Source organism: Chroicocephalus ridibundus, chromosome 1 (assembly GCF_963924245.1).
Source record: "Chroicocephalus ridibundus chromosome 1, bChrRid1.1, whole genome shotgun sequence".
In the NCBI taxonomy this organism is placed as follows: Eukaryota; Metazoa; Chordata; class Aves; order Charadriiformes; family Laridae; genus Chroicocephalus; species Chroicocephalus ridibundus.
Window position 1 is genome coordinate 125,137,222 of NC_086284.1, and position 16,039 is coordinate 125,153,260.

Below are 16,039 nucleotides of genomic sequence, written 5' to 3' on the forward strand. Positions count from 1 at the left end.
ACTGTATGTGATTTGTGCTAGTGTGGTAGCCTGTATTTAATTCTATGGACTTTTATTAAAATTTGTGATAACTTTGCATTATTTAAAACTAACTGTGGTTTGTTGAGAAAGGGAAGCAGTAACGTAACTGACACAAAACTCAGCCCCAGCTTTAGAAGAGCTGGTAGGATAATGTTATGAAGGTCTCGCTTGAAGAGAACTAATTTTATACAAAGCATCTGCCAGATGTAGCTTCACTGAGTAAAAGCCATCCCCTCGAGCTTTGGTGTGGCTGCTCCTGCTATGTAGAACTATTTATAGATCAAGTATTCAAAGGGTAAAGAAGTTAATTAATCCTTGCAGATCCTTGTGTGGTAGGTATGTTTATAACTCCATCTTGTTAATGAAGGAACTGAGCCAGAGAGTTGAAGTGATTTGGCAAGGGCTATTCTGTACTAAATGAGAAACCAAGCCAGTATTAGAACTCCAGAGCCCTTGGCTTCTAATTAGGGGGAAAATGTGCTTGTTTGCCGTGAAATTAAAATATGTCAGTGCTTGCCCCCACTTCAGATTGGAATGCAAGTTAGACGTTTAAGAGAGAGGAAGGCAATCGCACTACAAATTATAGCAGACTGTGCCAGCTTGGCAATAAGGGGATGCTTCATTCTCACATTCTCAGTTGAAAAAAAAATAATCAACCCATTTAACATAATAAAAACCCAAGTCTTTTATTTCAGTCTGCAGGAGTGATACAAAATGTGTGAATCTGTTTTTCAGCCCTCTGTAGACTGTAAGAAACTGAATACAGGATATTGAGATCATACTTGCCTTTCAAATTTACTGTAAAACCTGAGATATTACCTGGGACATAAAGCTGCAAAATCATAATAACCTCCATGCAAGCTTTGCACTAGCATCTGGATTTTAATGGATGACTGATAATTCTTGTATCAACTCACTTGTAATTTACAGTTCATGCATTTTTTGATGTTGTTTTCCCAATAGCTTCACAGCATTATGCAGCAACCAAATGTAAGGGTGACAATCTTTACCATTGTTTCTCAAAGGTGCCATTGAATTTAAGGGGCAATTTTGTCTGAGAAAGAATTCTGAAAAGTCAGGTTATTTTAAACAGCCATGTAAAGCATGTAATCCTTTAAAGTTACTTTGTTTCACAAAAGATGTGGTTTGCAACGAAGAGAATATTCTGTCCTGAACTAGCTAAATCAAGAAGTAAACCAGCTACCCCACACAGAGGCAAATTCAAAGCCAATCGTACAGTATTCGGCTTTGCTAGTTTACTACAAAATTGGATGACAACTTAGTAATGTGATGCCTTTTTAAAAAACATAAATGTGGAGATAGTGTGTCATGTTTGTTATTCTAGGCCTTGGCCATTAAAATAATAATTTGGCATTTCAGGTTTGGTTCTTATGATTTCTTTTTATAATATATTGAAGAGAAGACTTGGAAATAACAAGATACATTGGTTAAGTCCTGGGTCCCAGGCTCAGGAAAGCTGGGTGCCACCAGCTCCGCAGGCTGCCCTGCAACAGAGCTTTGGCCAAGGCACCCCCCACTGGGGCGTCTCCCTTTTCTTCCTCCATGAAATGATCAGGACTTTACTGACCTCTGCTGTCAGTAGCCTTTGTGGACTAGTGAGTAAAGCTGCTGGGTAAGGACTACGAGGTGGTATTAAAACGACGTGTGGGGCCCCTAATAGCACCTCCAAACTGCCTTGACTTGACTGAATATGGAAGAAAGTCTTTTTTTTTCTAATGAACAAGCACCTTTTACTATATGGGCTATTAATTATATATAACTTTCCAAAAGCTTGTAGAGAGGGAATCAATCTCTCTATTCCTTGTGTATCCCAGTGCACTAAAGCTGAGTACAAGCACTGTATAGAGCAGTGTAATGACCCCTTAAAAAAATATGGTCGAATAGAGTTTTATTGGCCCTGAGTTCGACTTTTCACTGTTAGACTACCTGGTCTTGCTAGTTTCTTGGTTTGTCCCTTAAAACTGGTCTTGCCGTGTCTTAGTTTTTCATACTAAAGTATTCATTTAATGGACTTGTACAATAAAGTTTGGACAAAGTACACGCAGAAAAGCAAACTGAGTGAAATTAGTATTTTGGCAAGCCCTCAGGCTGATATCCAGGCTGCCTGCCATTCTAGCTGTGATCGCACTTACTGTCCACATGTCCTGGAAAGAAGAGAAAGGTAGTCATTGGGGTGGCTCCAAACCAATAAAAACTGAACTTCCAGACTTCCTTAGAAACATAGGTGAAGAGAAAGAGCAGGCTACCCTGCTCGGAAAGTCTCTTTTGCCTTTCATTCCTCCTTCACAAAAAGAATCACCAGGATAGCTTAGAGTGACAGTCCTTAGGTCACTAAATACGTATGTGTGTGTTGCAGAGACGTTTTCAAAGTGGAAATGGTATGTCTTAAGTTTATTGTAACTTAACTTCAAAGTAGATATTTGAGTTGATCCACTTTGGCTTGAGTTTTTACCGAAAAATATATCTGCATTGATTATGTAAAGAACGCCAGCCCGATAAACAAACCACCAAACAATCCCTTTTTCCCCCAAACCAGAGAGAAACAGAAATTTTGTGTCTGGACAATAGTCTTTAAGTATTTTATATTCTGTTCAAATTGGTACAGCAGCAGGATACAGCATTATTCCTCAACAGCTATCATGCTGCAAACTGCTCAAGATCTCCACTTCTTGTGGAGTTCCTCACAGAAACTCCTGAGATGCCTCTCTAGAACCAATGGCACTAATGCCACAAGAATTTTGATGCAAAATTGTGAACTGCGTAGCCCTACCTTTAGTCTTTATACACCAATAAATTAAAAAATCCCATCCCTGTCACTTCTATAACCATAAAGTCATCAGACTAATCCTACTATGTTACTTTAAGCGGTAACTGTTCTTTCAGAAAGATGGTTTTAAATCTATAGACTAGTAGCAGAAGTAATATTGTATTTCTTAAGACTGCTTGCTAGCCTCCTCTGAGGTGAGAGAACATTGTTCCTGCAGAACAATGCAGGAAAATGCAGAAATGCGGAGCATCTTCTAACAAACCTAGTGCTCTTTACAGCATCTGTTCATTTTCAGTTTTATTTTGGAAATGTAGGACACATTTTCTTTTCAGCAGGGACTTTGTTAATAAATTTTGAACTTAATAAATGAACATAGAACAAAGAAAAGATAATTGTTTTGGCACAGGAGAGGAAACAAAGTGGTATAAACCACGTTTCAATGCCTTTTGCCTTATGATACTCAAATATACTTAGGGTTTGTTTGTTTGTTTTCCAGAAACTGTCCTATACAAAGGAAGCAATGGGCAGGTGAGTACGTGTTCACCTTGCGTTTTATTCTCTCTGGAGACAACAGCAGGGCTGAGTTGTGACATTTTGTAACTTTTTCTCTCTTTTTCTTGTCAGCTCCTGCACGGATTGGTCATGTGGGTGAGTAATTTTCCTTTTTTAAAGGCTGCTGATTGGTTCTTTCTCCAGTTCTTGCTGCTGCTCGTGTTGATTTGTGCACTGAAGATGAACAGAATTCACCTTTGTGCACAAGGGACATATAGAAAAGTGTGGTGGAGCAATCCTGTGGTTCTTGCATGTGAACCTCTGGCAGGCTGTCCTAGCATGCTTGGCACGCTCAAAATATCTCAGCCAATCTGAGGTTGTACTTTTGCTTAAGTATGTCATCACCTTGTCGGCCGTCGGGCACTGATGCAGGCTATTTACCTGAAGAGGTTTAGTGGGGAAAATCTATTTTGGGAAAGAGATGTGTCCATAGTTACTTGTGTTAGCATTCCGGTTATCCTGCGAACCTTTCCCAGAGGCTTTAAGGTAGTCCTGGTCATCATTACAACAAGCAAGAATGTGGAATGTTTCTGAAATGCTTTTTATAAAAAGCTTTTGACAGATGTGCTCTAAAAACACAAGGGAATTGGCTGCTTGGGCTCCTCACACTTTTAACAAGGCAATAAAAATGAAAACTAGTCTGAATTATGTCTTCTTTTTACCAAAGCAAACCTGAACTTGACCTGTTATTTTTGTGTCTTTTTTTGAGCTGAAAGGAAAACCAGTTAAAATAATTATTACTCCACTCCTACTCAGAACTTAATGTAAGCTGTTATTTTTAGAGCAATTCAAACCCAAACAACCCAGTGCTGAACTCATCTCTGAAAAATTGGCAGGTTCAATTCCCTGCTTTACAGACCACATAGAGCTATGATAAATATGAGTAAGTCATTTACTGGGAAGAGTAATTGCTTAAGAGACTCTAAAAAAACCCTAACTTCCCAAATTAGGAATCCTTATAATGATTTAATAACCACAACATTATATATTAAAATTATTAGCATGAGAAGGTAAGGGCAAAAGTGATTCCTAAGAGACTGGTTTCTCTCTGTCCTATTGAGCCGATTACTCCTCTGACATGAGCACTCCCCAAGGCCTCCAGGTACTCTGGGTAGCGTACACCTGTTCAGAACTTGCTCTGTTGAGAATGCAACATTGACCAAACTCTTATATGCTTTTCTTTTCAAAGAGCTAATAAATAAAAAAAAATAAAATCTTGTAAACTTTGTGGGTCCGATTCTTTCTTATTAGCATCTGTTATTCTCTAGACTGGCTCTTTACGTGAATGGAACCACATCTTATTTATCAGGAACTGTGAATTGAGAGATACAGTTATCTCAGTTTGAATGTTGAAGACTGAAAAAAATTCATCTTTCTGAAGTAGTTTAAGTTTGAAAACCTACTCTATCCCTCTATGTGATCATTCAGGAAATCTAGTAAATGTAGAGATATGTCAATACTAATTAATCTAGAGTTACTGCATGCACTGGGCTAAACAACCTACCAATGTAAAAAGCCCAACATGTGATTGAAAGGTGGATCATCAAAGTGATTAATGTTGTACTTGCACAAAAGCCATCTTATCAAGTGCTTTGTGACAGGCATTAAAGGGGCTCTAGTTGACAATTGGCAAGCTTTACCCAACTTGCATCACTCTCGAAAATACACTGCTTTTATTCCAGTATATATGACTTCAGATTGTTTATAGCGTTAGGATGGGATCTTTGTTGTCACTTTAAGTCAGTTTAAACTTTGGTTTTACTATATCTTTTCCTCTGAAAGTTGTTGTTTGTCTTGTGCTTGAGTGAATTTTAGACCATAAGGAGAGCGATACAGGACTGAAGCAGTGAGATGGAAACGGATTTGCTCTGGATAATGGAGTATCAGGAAGAAATAAGTAGAAATTATTTCTGCAATACTAAAACCCACAAACTTATTCTAAGAGCATTCTGGACATCATGAGATGTCCATTTGTGGTTTAAGATGTGAAGTTTGTAAGCCAGGGCCATATAAAAACAAAGCCATGAACGGCTGTCATGGGTAGAAGATGTTTCGTGTAACTTCAGATGTCTTCCATCGAGGAGTGAATGAGCCATCTCAGCATTGCCAACAGCCAACATTATTATTTCCTGCAAAAATATACTAGACCTCCCAGTACACATCAGAATAAAATGAAGACCTTTTTAAAATTTTCGGTCAGAAGTCAGAGTAAGCACCTAACCCAGGATCAACCCCAGTCCTTAAGGCAGATTGTGGGAAATCCAGTGTCAGGTCCCTCCTGTACAGAAGGATCTGCGAGTGCCATTCTGCCAGCTCCTGGGCAGTGCTGTGGTCACCTGCCAACCCACATGTGCAGAGAGAGGCTGGTCCAGTTCAGGGCAACAGACTGATTTGAACGTGGCTGTCTTGCCGCCCAGCTGTGCCATCTGTGTCAGAATGGGGAACTGGCTTGGTCCCATGTCTCCGGGGATGGCAGGACTATCCTAAGGCACCAGTTTTAGATATCTAGATGAAATGTTCAGGTGAGGCTCCCAAATCGCTGGGGAAGGACAGTCTACTGCAGAGGATGCCTCGAAGCAGGGGTCTGACAGAGGTGCTCTGACTCGTCCTCCAGGGAACTCTAGTTTCTCTGATGAATGTGCAGAAGCAGTCATTTCAGGTTGGAGAACTAGCATTAGGCATATTTCTCAGTCTATTTTCCCACTGATAAGAACATAGGAAATTTTGCAGTAGGTTCGTTCTCTAGAGTATAGCCCAGGCACAAGAAGTTAAAAGAATATTTTCTTTTCATGAGCTTTAACCAATTTTATTTTTGTTTCTGTGAAACGATTTCTTAATTGGGGGCTGATCTGGAACAGAAGACAGGCCCTTGATATCTGTTGGTCATTTTAGCTACACTGCCTTTCCAGATTGAAGTAAAACTGTGTTGAAAGCAATAAACAGCTGTAGAATTGAAACTGTGACTTAAACAATTTAACACATCTCATTTAATCCTACCTAGATGTCAATACTGTGTCTCTATCTAATTGGAAAAAGCTGGTTTCAGCTAGTTAAATGCCAGGATAGTTTTAGTGTAGCCTGCAGAAAGGTGGCTTGTACTTGTGTAATTTACTTCCCAGAATAACTCACAATCCGGCATTACTGGCAATTGCGTAACAGCAGGATGGAAGTTTGTTCCTGTGAAACAAGTGCGCGCATTTACATAGGTTAAACGCTCAGCTAGCCTGGCCTTTTAAGGAACTGAGGGATTAACCTAAGTACCACTGAGGAGAAAACCTCAAAGGAAAAGTAATAGATGGGACGTAATCCAGATGTGTATGGAACAGCCCAGTGGACATTGTGAAGTTTTGCCCCAGCTGGAAGCGTAGGAGTACTGCATCAGCTAGAGGCTTTTAATGATTGCTTTATTCAGTAGGCCACTGGGACTTTGCATAATGAATTTTGCTCTCTTGATATTGGACTATGTCTTGTGACAATAGGACAGCCGTTCTGTCTAATTCCTGAGGCGTCAAAAGCCAGATCATGAGAGTCAACTGAAGGCAAAGGAGTTGCACAAAATTGTTGCAGTAGGAAACCAGAGTTTTTGTGTCATAGCCTTGCTTGAATGCTGTATGCACAATAACATAGTGAAGAAAAAAAAGAGTATGAGGTAGTTGAAAAAGATTAATATAATACACTACTTTTTCATGTCTTCAGATGTGGCTATTGAATGAAATCAATAGAAGCACATGTCCTTTCTGACTGGTACTTGGTGATTCTGGACTCAAATTAGTCATAATAAATCATGTCCGGACCTCCTTTGTTCTGTCCATGTTCTCTGCTTTGACATACACTGGCAAATTTAGGATCCATATTTCATCAATGGTGGCAGCAATAGTTGATGATGTATCAACTCAATTTTTGTACCTTTTATCTAAATGTGTTTCATGAAAGAAAGAGTTTGACTTCTGTGCTGGGATCATTTCAACAGTTCAGCAGTTCTGCTTGCAGTGAGCTAGAAACATGTGAGAGCTCCTTTACTGTCTGTATGTGTATTTGGCAACGATATTACTCATTTCAGAAATTTTTGAGCATCTGCACAGGTTTACCCTATGTGAAGAGTTCCATGCTGCTGCTCTTCAGTTGTGTATTTCCTTTTGTGCTCTCTACTGTCAGATAACACATATGAAAGGTTTGTCGCTTTAATTAAAAACAAGAGGTTAAAATTCAAGAACTACCTTAATGAAAATTAAAATAAATGAAAGTACAATTTAAAAGGAAAAGAATCTGAATACAAGGCTCAGTCTTGCATTCTGTACTTGGATAAAAATACTTCTGAAATTGCATACTTCCTTAATTCAAGGATGCGTGATTAAAGTGGTTAAAAAGGAGAAAACCAGGCCATAAGATGATTTTCCCTTCTTTGCACAATATGAGTATTGAAATAATAATGTTTAAGAAAAATAAATGCTTGCCATAGCAAATTAGACTTTAGGACATTCAAATTGATAAATAAACTGATGGACATCTGGTATAGGTAGTATAAATCTGAAGACGGTACCTTCTTCAACCACAGAGTTGAGTTTGTGTTAAACCTTGAGGAAAGATGTAGAGAAAAATGTAACTAATACCTTTATATAAGGTGAAATTGTATCACCTATGTCCCATTTGACAGGTCCAGAGTGGTATTTCTCCTTAATAACATGGCATGGCTGCACAAAAGAACTTGTTTAGGCTTTACAGTTGCCTGTGGGTCAATGGGACACTGTGCTTTGGTGGACTGGAACCTGTTGAGTCTTTTCCTGATGGGACTGATGTCACACAGAAGTACTCACCATGGGGCTTGAAGAAGGAGAATATAGGCTGTATTTGTGAGCTGTGTTTGTTGTATTAATACGTACAGGCTGTCCGTAAGCACTGTTTGCTTCAGATCAACTTCTGAGGCCCTGATGGGTCTTGTCTTACACCTGCCTGGATCCAGGTGTCTAACAGAGCTCTGTGATCTGAAACCAGTTGTTTCTGCCAAGGAAACACAGTGCAGTGTCATTCGTTCTGCTGCTTAGACATCTGCTTGTGCATATTCCTTCCTGCCTCTCCATACACATGTGTATGTTTTTGTATTTTGCTTACTGCTCAGCCAAGGTGGTCCAGGGCATCACCCGTGCAGGTAGGACAATAGAAATAGCATTTCATATGTCTGTGTCTCAAATTCACAGTAAGCTCTTGCTGGAATACAGCCCCTCCACCTGGAGTGGCTTGCTTGTTTAGGTATAGTTAAAATACAAAGTCTGGGCCCTGGATTAATCCTGGAGAAAAAAAATAACAATAAAAATCACCCATATTTTAAATGGTGTGACTGAAGGGGAGTCTGAATCTATTTGAATCTGTGTTTACTTTGAAGAGCAGTGTGTTCAGACAAATTAGCGTACGCATTGTCCTGTGCTTTTTGAGTGGCTTCCTTAGAGATACCTAGTACTATTGCTGTTCTTTTAGGAGATTAATGAAGCGGGCATTTGAAAAATTAAGACGTTAAGGGGAAGCAGAAGGCAAAATGAAATGGATCAAAAAGAAAGGAAACCTCATCATTCTGGTAAAGCAATGAAAAAACAACGTGGTGCATAAATTGAGGTTGGTTATAGCGCAATTTCTTAAAACAGTATTTCTGTCCTCCTGAGAAAAAGTGGTAACTGTTAATTTGACCTAATTCAGTACTTGACTGGTCTTGCTTGGTTAGATTGATTAGGGTTTTACTAGGTGTTATTTAAGCCCCTGGCTTTTAATTTCCAGACAGCTGTGAGCTGGAATTTTGTCAGAAAATTGCTTAGCACCTGGAGGCTTGTAACTAAAAGCCCCTCAGTACCAGTAAGAACGCATTACCCAGCCTGGACAAAGAGCGTGTTCTGCTGCTGCTTGAGGTGATGGGTTTATTACGCTGCCAGTGACAGTGGCTTTATTCTCACCCTGCTTTTCAGCCCTCTCATGGTTGCCCTGTGGCCCGGTTCGGCCTGTGGTTTCCACTGTGTGGCCAGCCCAGTGTCTGAGGTGGCGCTGCTAACCGGAGCGCCATCTTGGACAGACAGTTGCCATTCGTTTCAGTCAGGGACAGTGAGAGGGCTCTGGGACCTTTGGAACCTGGCGGATTTTATTTTGATACGTTCTATAACCTGTAATCTAATCTAGAAGTAGTACTCTACTGAATTTTAATTTTTTTAATCGAACTTTAGGCTTTTCCATTTGCAAACTGCTCCTCTTCTGAAAGTGTGATTCATATTCTAGCATTCTCTTGTTTTTTTTCTGACCTGTTTTGAGGATTTTTCCTTCAAAAACTCAAGCAATTTGGTTGAAATTGATCTTGTGATAGTGGGTGCCGGTGCCCAGGGGCTGTTGACGGGGAGGGAGGAGCAGGGCGGCCCCTGTGAGGGGTGGCTGGGGCTGCCCCAAACCGGTTCCAGACGGCTCTGACCAACCCACCCTGGGGCACGGCCGAGGCCCGCGGCCATGATGGCGGCACCTCGGGGAAAACATGTTTAAGAAAGGGCAAAAACACTGCACAGGGAGAAGGGGAGGGAACGGAAAGAATTAGAAACGGCAGCATAGAGAAGGCCAAGGTCAAAGGCGGAGGAGGAGGCGGCGCTCCATGGCGGAGCAGATGTTCCCTGCAGGCTGTGGAGGACTCGTGCTGGAGCAGGTAAACATTTCCTGAAGGAACCGCTGCCCCTGCAGAGCCCACACCAGGCAGAGGAGTCAGGAGTGAAGTCGAGCCTGGGAAAGGGTGGAGGAAAGGTGGTGTTTTAATGTTTGTTTCTCACTACCCAAATCTATTTATATGCAATGGATTAATTTAATTTTCCCCAAGGTGAGTCTGCTTTGCCCACGGAGGTAATTGATAAGCAATCTTCCTGTCTTTTATCTCAGACCGTGAACTTTTAAATCTTATTTTCTCCCCTGTCTCGTTGAGAAGGAGGAGTGAGAGAGCGGCTGCGTGGGCATTTGGCCCTTAGCCAAGGCTAACCCGCCACAGAATCGGGTCCACAGCTCAGTTGGTCACGTGGCCTTTTAGGTCCTTTGGAGGTCCCCTAAGTTACAGGAGGCGTCTGCAGAAGGCTGGCAGGTATGATGTGGCATCTGTGGGCCACCAGTGCCTTCTGGGGCAGCAGCCGGAGGTCAGGAGTGCCCGGAGGCCCCTCAAAGTGCGCAAGTGTGCCAGGCACTGACCCGTGGGCAGCTGGATCGAGTCCTGTGAGTCCCGGGTTGAGCTCAGGGCATAAATTATTCTACCAAAGAAAATCACATTTCTTGCTGTCCGCTTCTCAAGAAAAGGGGGTTGATATAAGGCTTAACTAATGTTTATGTCTGGGTTTCAGCACTTCAGCTGAACAGAAGGTTACAAATCCTGTAGCAGAATTGTTTTTGCACATCACTTTGCTTTTGTTGAGTTTTTATTCTGACCTTAGTTAGCTAAACTGTTTGTAATAAGTAAAATCCCAGGTTGTTTTACCTCTTCTGAAAGTAGAATCCTATTTGATTCTGAACATGCCATCATTAAAGATGATGCACTAAAATGCTTTGTTTACCGATGCTGTGATTTGGTGAGACTCTGGTATAGACGTAATCTAAGGCCTATTGAAAATGGTAACTGGAAAATATTTAATCTGACCAATTAATAATTAAGCAATAGTTTTTATTTCAGGTCTAAGATGATAAACAAGTAAGAAAACTAAATCCCTCTAAAATATAACCAGCATTCTTAAGAAAATCTAAATCTAAAATGGGATTTTGGGTTGGTTTTTTTAGCAAAAAGAAGTTGATGTTTTTGAGTGAGTTATTTGTGACTCTTTATACGTGTGATGGCAATGGTAGAGAGCATATCTTGTCTAAATTATACTTGCTAGTAACATTCAGCTTTCCACTCTTGGAAATCATTCCAAGATTTACTGAGGCTGTCAAAGAATCAGTGGAGAGTTACCTTGCACTGTGCTGGCTGAAATCAGGTAGCAGTGTCCACGAGATGGAAGCAGACACAAATAACTGTACATTTCAAAGCTTGCATAGAATTCATTGACTTTATTTGTTCGGGAAAATATATGAAGGTTCCGTTTAAACTCTTGAATAAGTATTTTCTGCTTTGTTCATCTGGAGATTATTTTATTTTTCATTAGTATTTTATAATTGTTATGTAGATATCACCCTGCCAGTTTAACATTCCTTAAACTTACTATATTTTAACAACTACGTGCAGCGTTAGCCTGTGCCTCCTGAGAAAGGATGGGTGAAAAGATTCTTGGCTTAAATAGAAAATTCATCAGATTTGTCCTCATGTCTGTTTATATGAGAATGTTAAGTGTCTGTGAGAGGCAGGGGAAGAAACAGAGTTTGAGACGTTAACTCAGTGAATCTATCATATGTTTGATGATACAGTTGCGCCCCGGTGTCTTTCGTCTGTAACTTGGCATCTGGTTGTCTGGCTGGTGCTGGAAGCCTTTGATTTTTGGAGTGATACAGAGACTGATTCTAAGTCCTGAAGGAGGCAAAATATCCATCAGCTTTGACTGGAGTTTTGTTTGAGGACAGACTGTAAGACCAGTAATCTAGTATGTGAATCAAAAATCAAACCTGGCAAGGCTAGGAACCATGGCTCACACAGTATCAGTGCTCACATATATTACAGTGAAGTCTCGTTGCTGCAATGCTTACTTTATGGCCCAAGTATGGCCACCACTAAAAAAGGAGTTCCATGAGAAGTGACAGAAATATGTCAATGCAGTGAACAATGTTTTTTCTGAAGTTCAGTTTCTCTCCAGCACTTAAATTTCCAATCTTACAGATTGGGCTATGTATAATAAAATATAACAAACCTGAAAAATACTTCTTACTTCATTCAGGAAGTACTTGTTTCTGTCAGAGCGTGTGTCACACTCTTGGTAATTTGACAGTTGCTCAAGGCTTACAGAATTGGCCTCAGGGAGCTTGAGTTTACTGTAAGAGCCATGGCAAAGCTCTTAGATTTTCTTCGGGCTGACAGCCTCCATCTGATTTTTACCTGAAGTGTTTTTCTTTTCACATTTGGCCTAGAGTTGTTTTCTCTGTGTGCAAATGCAATAATTGGATTTGGAAACTGCTGCATTTTGAAGATTTCCAAATAAAAGTCGTAATGAGAAGAACCCATCTTTTTGCAGTGATTTCAGTACAGTTGTGATGTTTTAGTGCACTTGAGAGTATTTTAAAAACTGTGAGTGGTTTATAGAACGTTACAGGTCGTCTTTTTGTTTTATCTCTGGTCTTTGCATTTGCTTCCTTTACAGACTGGCTAGAAGAGAAAATGTATTCTGGGGGAGGACTCCAAGTCAGTTGGACTATAAAGAGGTTAGCAGCCTGGAGAGGCACATGATGGGTTGCGTGATGCAAGTGACCCGGTATCTAAGTTGCAAAAGATAACTGAAATATTGCAAAGCCTAATTTTTATGAAATTACCAGCAAAGTGGTATCATGACAAATTTATTCTGCAAACGTGCTTTTTGGTGTGGCAGCAGACTCACAGATAAATCAAAAACTAATAAATATATCTCACCATGTTCAACTTCAATTTCTGATTTTATTTTTATTTAGCAGTAGTGGGACTCCAACTCCAGCTTCGGATGCTGATGTTACCACATTGAGAGGTCAGTTTTCATCTAACTCCTGTTAAGGCTGATTCCAAATTGCTAGAAAATTGAGAAATTCGGTGGTGTTTGGATTTGAGAGAGAGATGTGAATTTTTGCATCTCAAATAATGCTGTTTGTGATCTGGAGATCATGTTACATGCTGATGTTATTTTGTTATTGTATGAATAATGAAATTAGTTCTGTGTACTTCTTCCTGCACTTAGCTTCATGTTCCCAAAAATACATCTGCTTAGAGAGAACATTAGCATTTTATTCTGATTAGTGCATTTAATACTTTTCCTCAGGCTCTTCAGGTGTTTCCTGTGTTATTCCTGTCATGATGATGGGAATAGGAATCAAATTTTACTGTTGGTTTATGCTTGCTGAGCTACTGCTGTGTTTATCTACATGTACATGGGTATAAAAAAAAACCCTAAACAAAATAATACTGCTCTCTTTCAAACGCAGATGCAGCTGCCAACGTTCCGCCCCCCCATGAGATCTCCATTGAGAGTCCTGTGAGTGGTACCATCCATGAGATCGAAGATGCAGACACTGCCGTGAGTGGTTTTTTTCATTTGGTTCAGCATTCTGTTGCCTTTCCTAAATAATATTTTTTGTGGTCATTTACATTTCCCAGTACTTAAAGGTGGTGTTAGCATAGTGTGTTAACATAAATTAAGATTTCATAAGAACAGGCCAGGTTTTTGTTGGTTTTTCTTTTTTTTTTTTTTTTTCCAAGTTTTAAAATAATTTCCTGGGTAGGTATTTTTTTGTTTGCAGAGACTTTGCAATGCTGCTTCCCCCACAGTGAGTGAGAATGCGTCAGTTGAGCTATCAGGTGAGGATTTTGCTAGTGACGCAGGACTAGACAGGGAATGCCTAGGGCTTTTGAAAGCTCCAAGAAGAATGTGGAGCACTATTATTTCTATGGAAAGACAATGCACCTTAAATTGCTGTAGTAGCGTTTCGAGGGTCCATGTGGTACATTTGTGTAGGACAGCTGAGAGGCGGCCTGGATAGCCTTGAAGATTCCTTCTGATTCTCTGCTCCTTTTTCTCTGCTGACATAGATGAACTTTTATTTATCATCTTACAGTCGCCCTTACCTTGATAGCGAAACAAAACTCCCGACACCGGGAAGCCTACCTCAAGTACTTAAAAGCTCTCTGTAAAAGCAAGCTGGCTTTCAGAAGTGCTGACCACCACATAGATCCCAGGGAAGTATTTGCTTCCAGGAAACATCTCCTCTGGATAAAAATTTAAGCCCAAACTCTAGATTCCGTCTGCAGTATTTGTGGGCCTACATGACTGAAGAAAATTTTGCAAACCAGTGGTATGAATCAGCTGGCTTTTGTTTTCTTATAAATGTGAAACTCTCAGTGGATTTACTGAGAAGCTTACAAAGTTGCACATGCTGCATATAAGTAGAGGCTGATTTACGGTACTGGGTTTAACTGTGCACTGTTCTGTAACCTAGTATGGCCATGAAACAAAGCTGGGCCAAACTGTACTTTCTTCTAGAGATTTCAAGGCTGACTGTGGAGCTCTGATATTATGCTTCCAAGAATAAATAGCGAATATGAAACAGGCAGACAGTTTCTGACTTGAGTCCAGGCCCTGACTTTATGTACCAAGAACACTTGTGGTTTGGTCCTATGTACACCATTATTCTTTTTTGAAACAGAACTGCCTGAAGTATTTCTGCCTGAGAGAGAATAGGACCAGTCAGTAAATCAGAAAGAAACCAGAATTAGATTGCTGCTGCCGCAGTGTTTTCAGTCTGTACAGTTACATTACACCTCATCATTGCTGTGTGCAGCCAAAATGCATTGCAGATTACGAGACCAAGAGTGAGCAAAGCTCATCTTCCGCACTCATATGTTGACCATACTTTTGGTTTTGGGGGACTGATAAATGACTGAAACTACATCGCGTTGCAAATAGACATATAGTAGCAGCACATATATGCCTCCTAAGTATGTATATCTCAGAGACTAACTAGCTTTAAGTAGTGAGTGTACCAGTCATTACTGTCCTTACCAAAGTTACCTAGTAAAAAAGGGATGGGGGGGAGGAAGAGAATTTAACTAAAAATTTTTAGAGGGTCCCTAAACAATGTATAAGTTGCTCACTGGGGGCAGCTAAACTTTCTGGAGAAAGGTTTTTCCATTTCCTGCACCATACATAACACAGGATGCAGTTTTGCTCAAAAGGTTGTTTTGTTGGCTCTCTTTTTTTCCTTTTTGATGGGGAAAAAGCAACAAACGCATGTAAATAGCCAAAGACATTTGGCTATTTCGCTAAAGCTAACTTAAGCCAGCCTTCCCTTCTCTCCCCCACAAATCTCAATTTTTTTTGTTTTAGAACAAAACCATGAAACAAGATGTGGTTTTTCTCATGTCTTCCAGTATACCACAAGGAATAGTATGCTGGTTGTAAAATACTAGGCAACTAAGCAGAAAGTGTTTTTCCTGTGTTGCTCAGTCATGCAAATTAGATTAAAACTTGTAATTCGCTGCTGCCCATGGCAGCCATGATAGCTACGTGCTTTCCTGATGCATTGCACAGCCACTGCTGCGGGGCTCCTTGGGAACTGCAGACCCCTACCTGTTGAAGCCCACCACTTTAGCTCAGCAGAGGTCCCCGCAGATCTCCCAATGTCCGTCGTATATCTGGGAGGATCCTTCACTTACTGAGGCTGAACAACACAAGATGTTGTTCTGAATGTAGGACTTAACAAAGGTAACTCGTCTTCCAGGTGGAGCCTTGTGATAAATGAGTATATTTTGGGTAAATCAGCCTATTGCTGACTGGGATCAAGTGAGCTGTTGGTGTATCCACAGTTGCACTTTAAATTGCCTCATCCCACACAACTGGATTTCTGTTTGTAGATGAGGTCAACTAGATGGCCTTCCACTAGAGTAAAGATATGCAAATGGAAAATAGAACTATCTGCAATACAAGAATTCTTAAATGTTCTTGCTTAGTAGATTGCCTCATTAGTTGCTGTCTCTGTCCCTGAGGCTTCATGAGCACCCCATCATAGTGCAAGGTG

The 16,039-nt window shown here is 40.4% G+C and overlaps 1 protein-coding gene across 9 annotated transcripts in view; it reads left to right on the plus strand.

The window, feature by feature from the left end:
• The window catches only part of IMPG2 (interphotoreceptor matrix proteoglycan 2), a 64,986-nt gene that overhangs the window by 25,209 nt on the left and 23,738 nt on the right, over nucleotides 1-16,039 (plus strand). For 7 of the 9 annotated variants that reach the window (XR_010073043.1, XM_063349965.1, XM_063349936.1 and 4 more), the window contains 4 exons: nucleotides 3,306-3,337; nucleotides 3,434-3,457; nucleotides 12,947-12,999; nucleotides 13,451-13,542. Coding sequence is in view for 7 of the 9 variants with exons in the window: in XM_063349965.1 (XP_063206035.1) it covers nucleotides 3,306-3,337; nucleotides 3,434-3,457; nucleotides 12,947-12,999; nucleotides 13,451-13,542 (201 nt within the window). In the remaining 2 variants the exon portion in view is untranslated. Of the gene's footprint in view, nucleotides 1-3,305; nucleotides 3,338-3,433; nucleotides 3,458-10,051; nucleotides 10,124-12,946; nucleotides 13,000-13,450; nucleotides 13,543-16,039 lie in introns of those variants that run through there. The other 2 variants (XM_063349947.1, XM_063350004.1) reach the window with 2 other exon arrangements.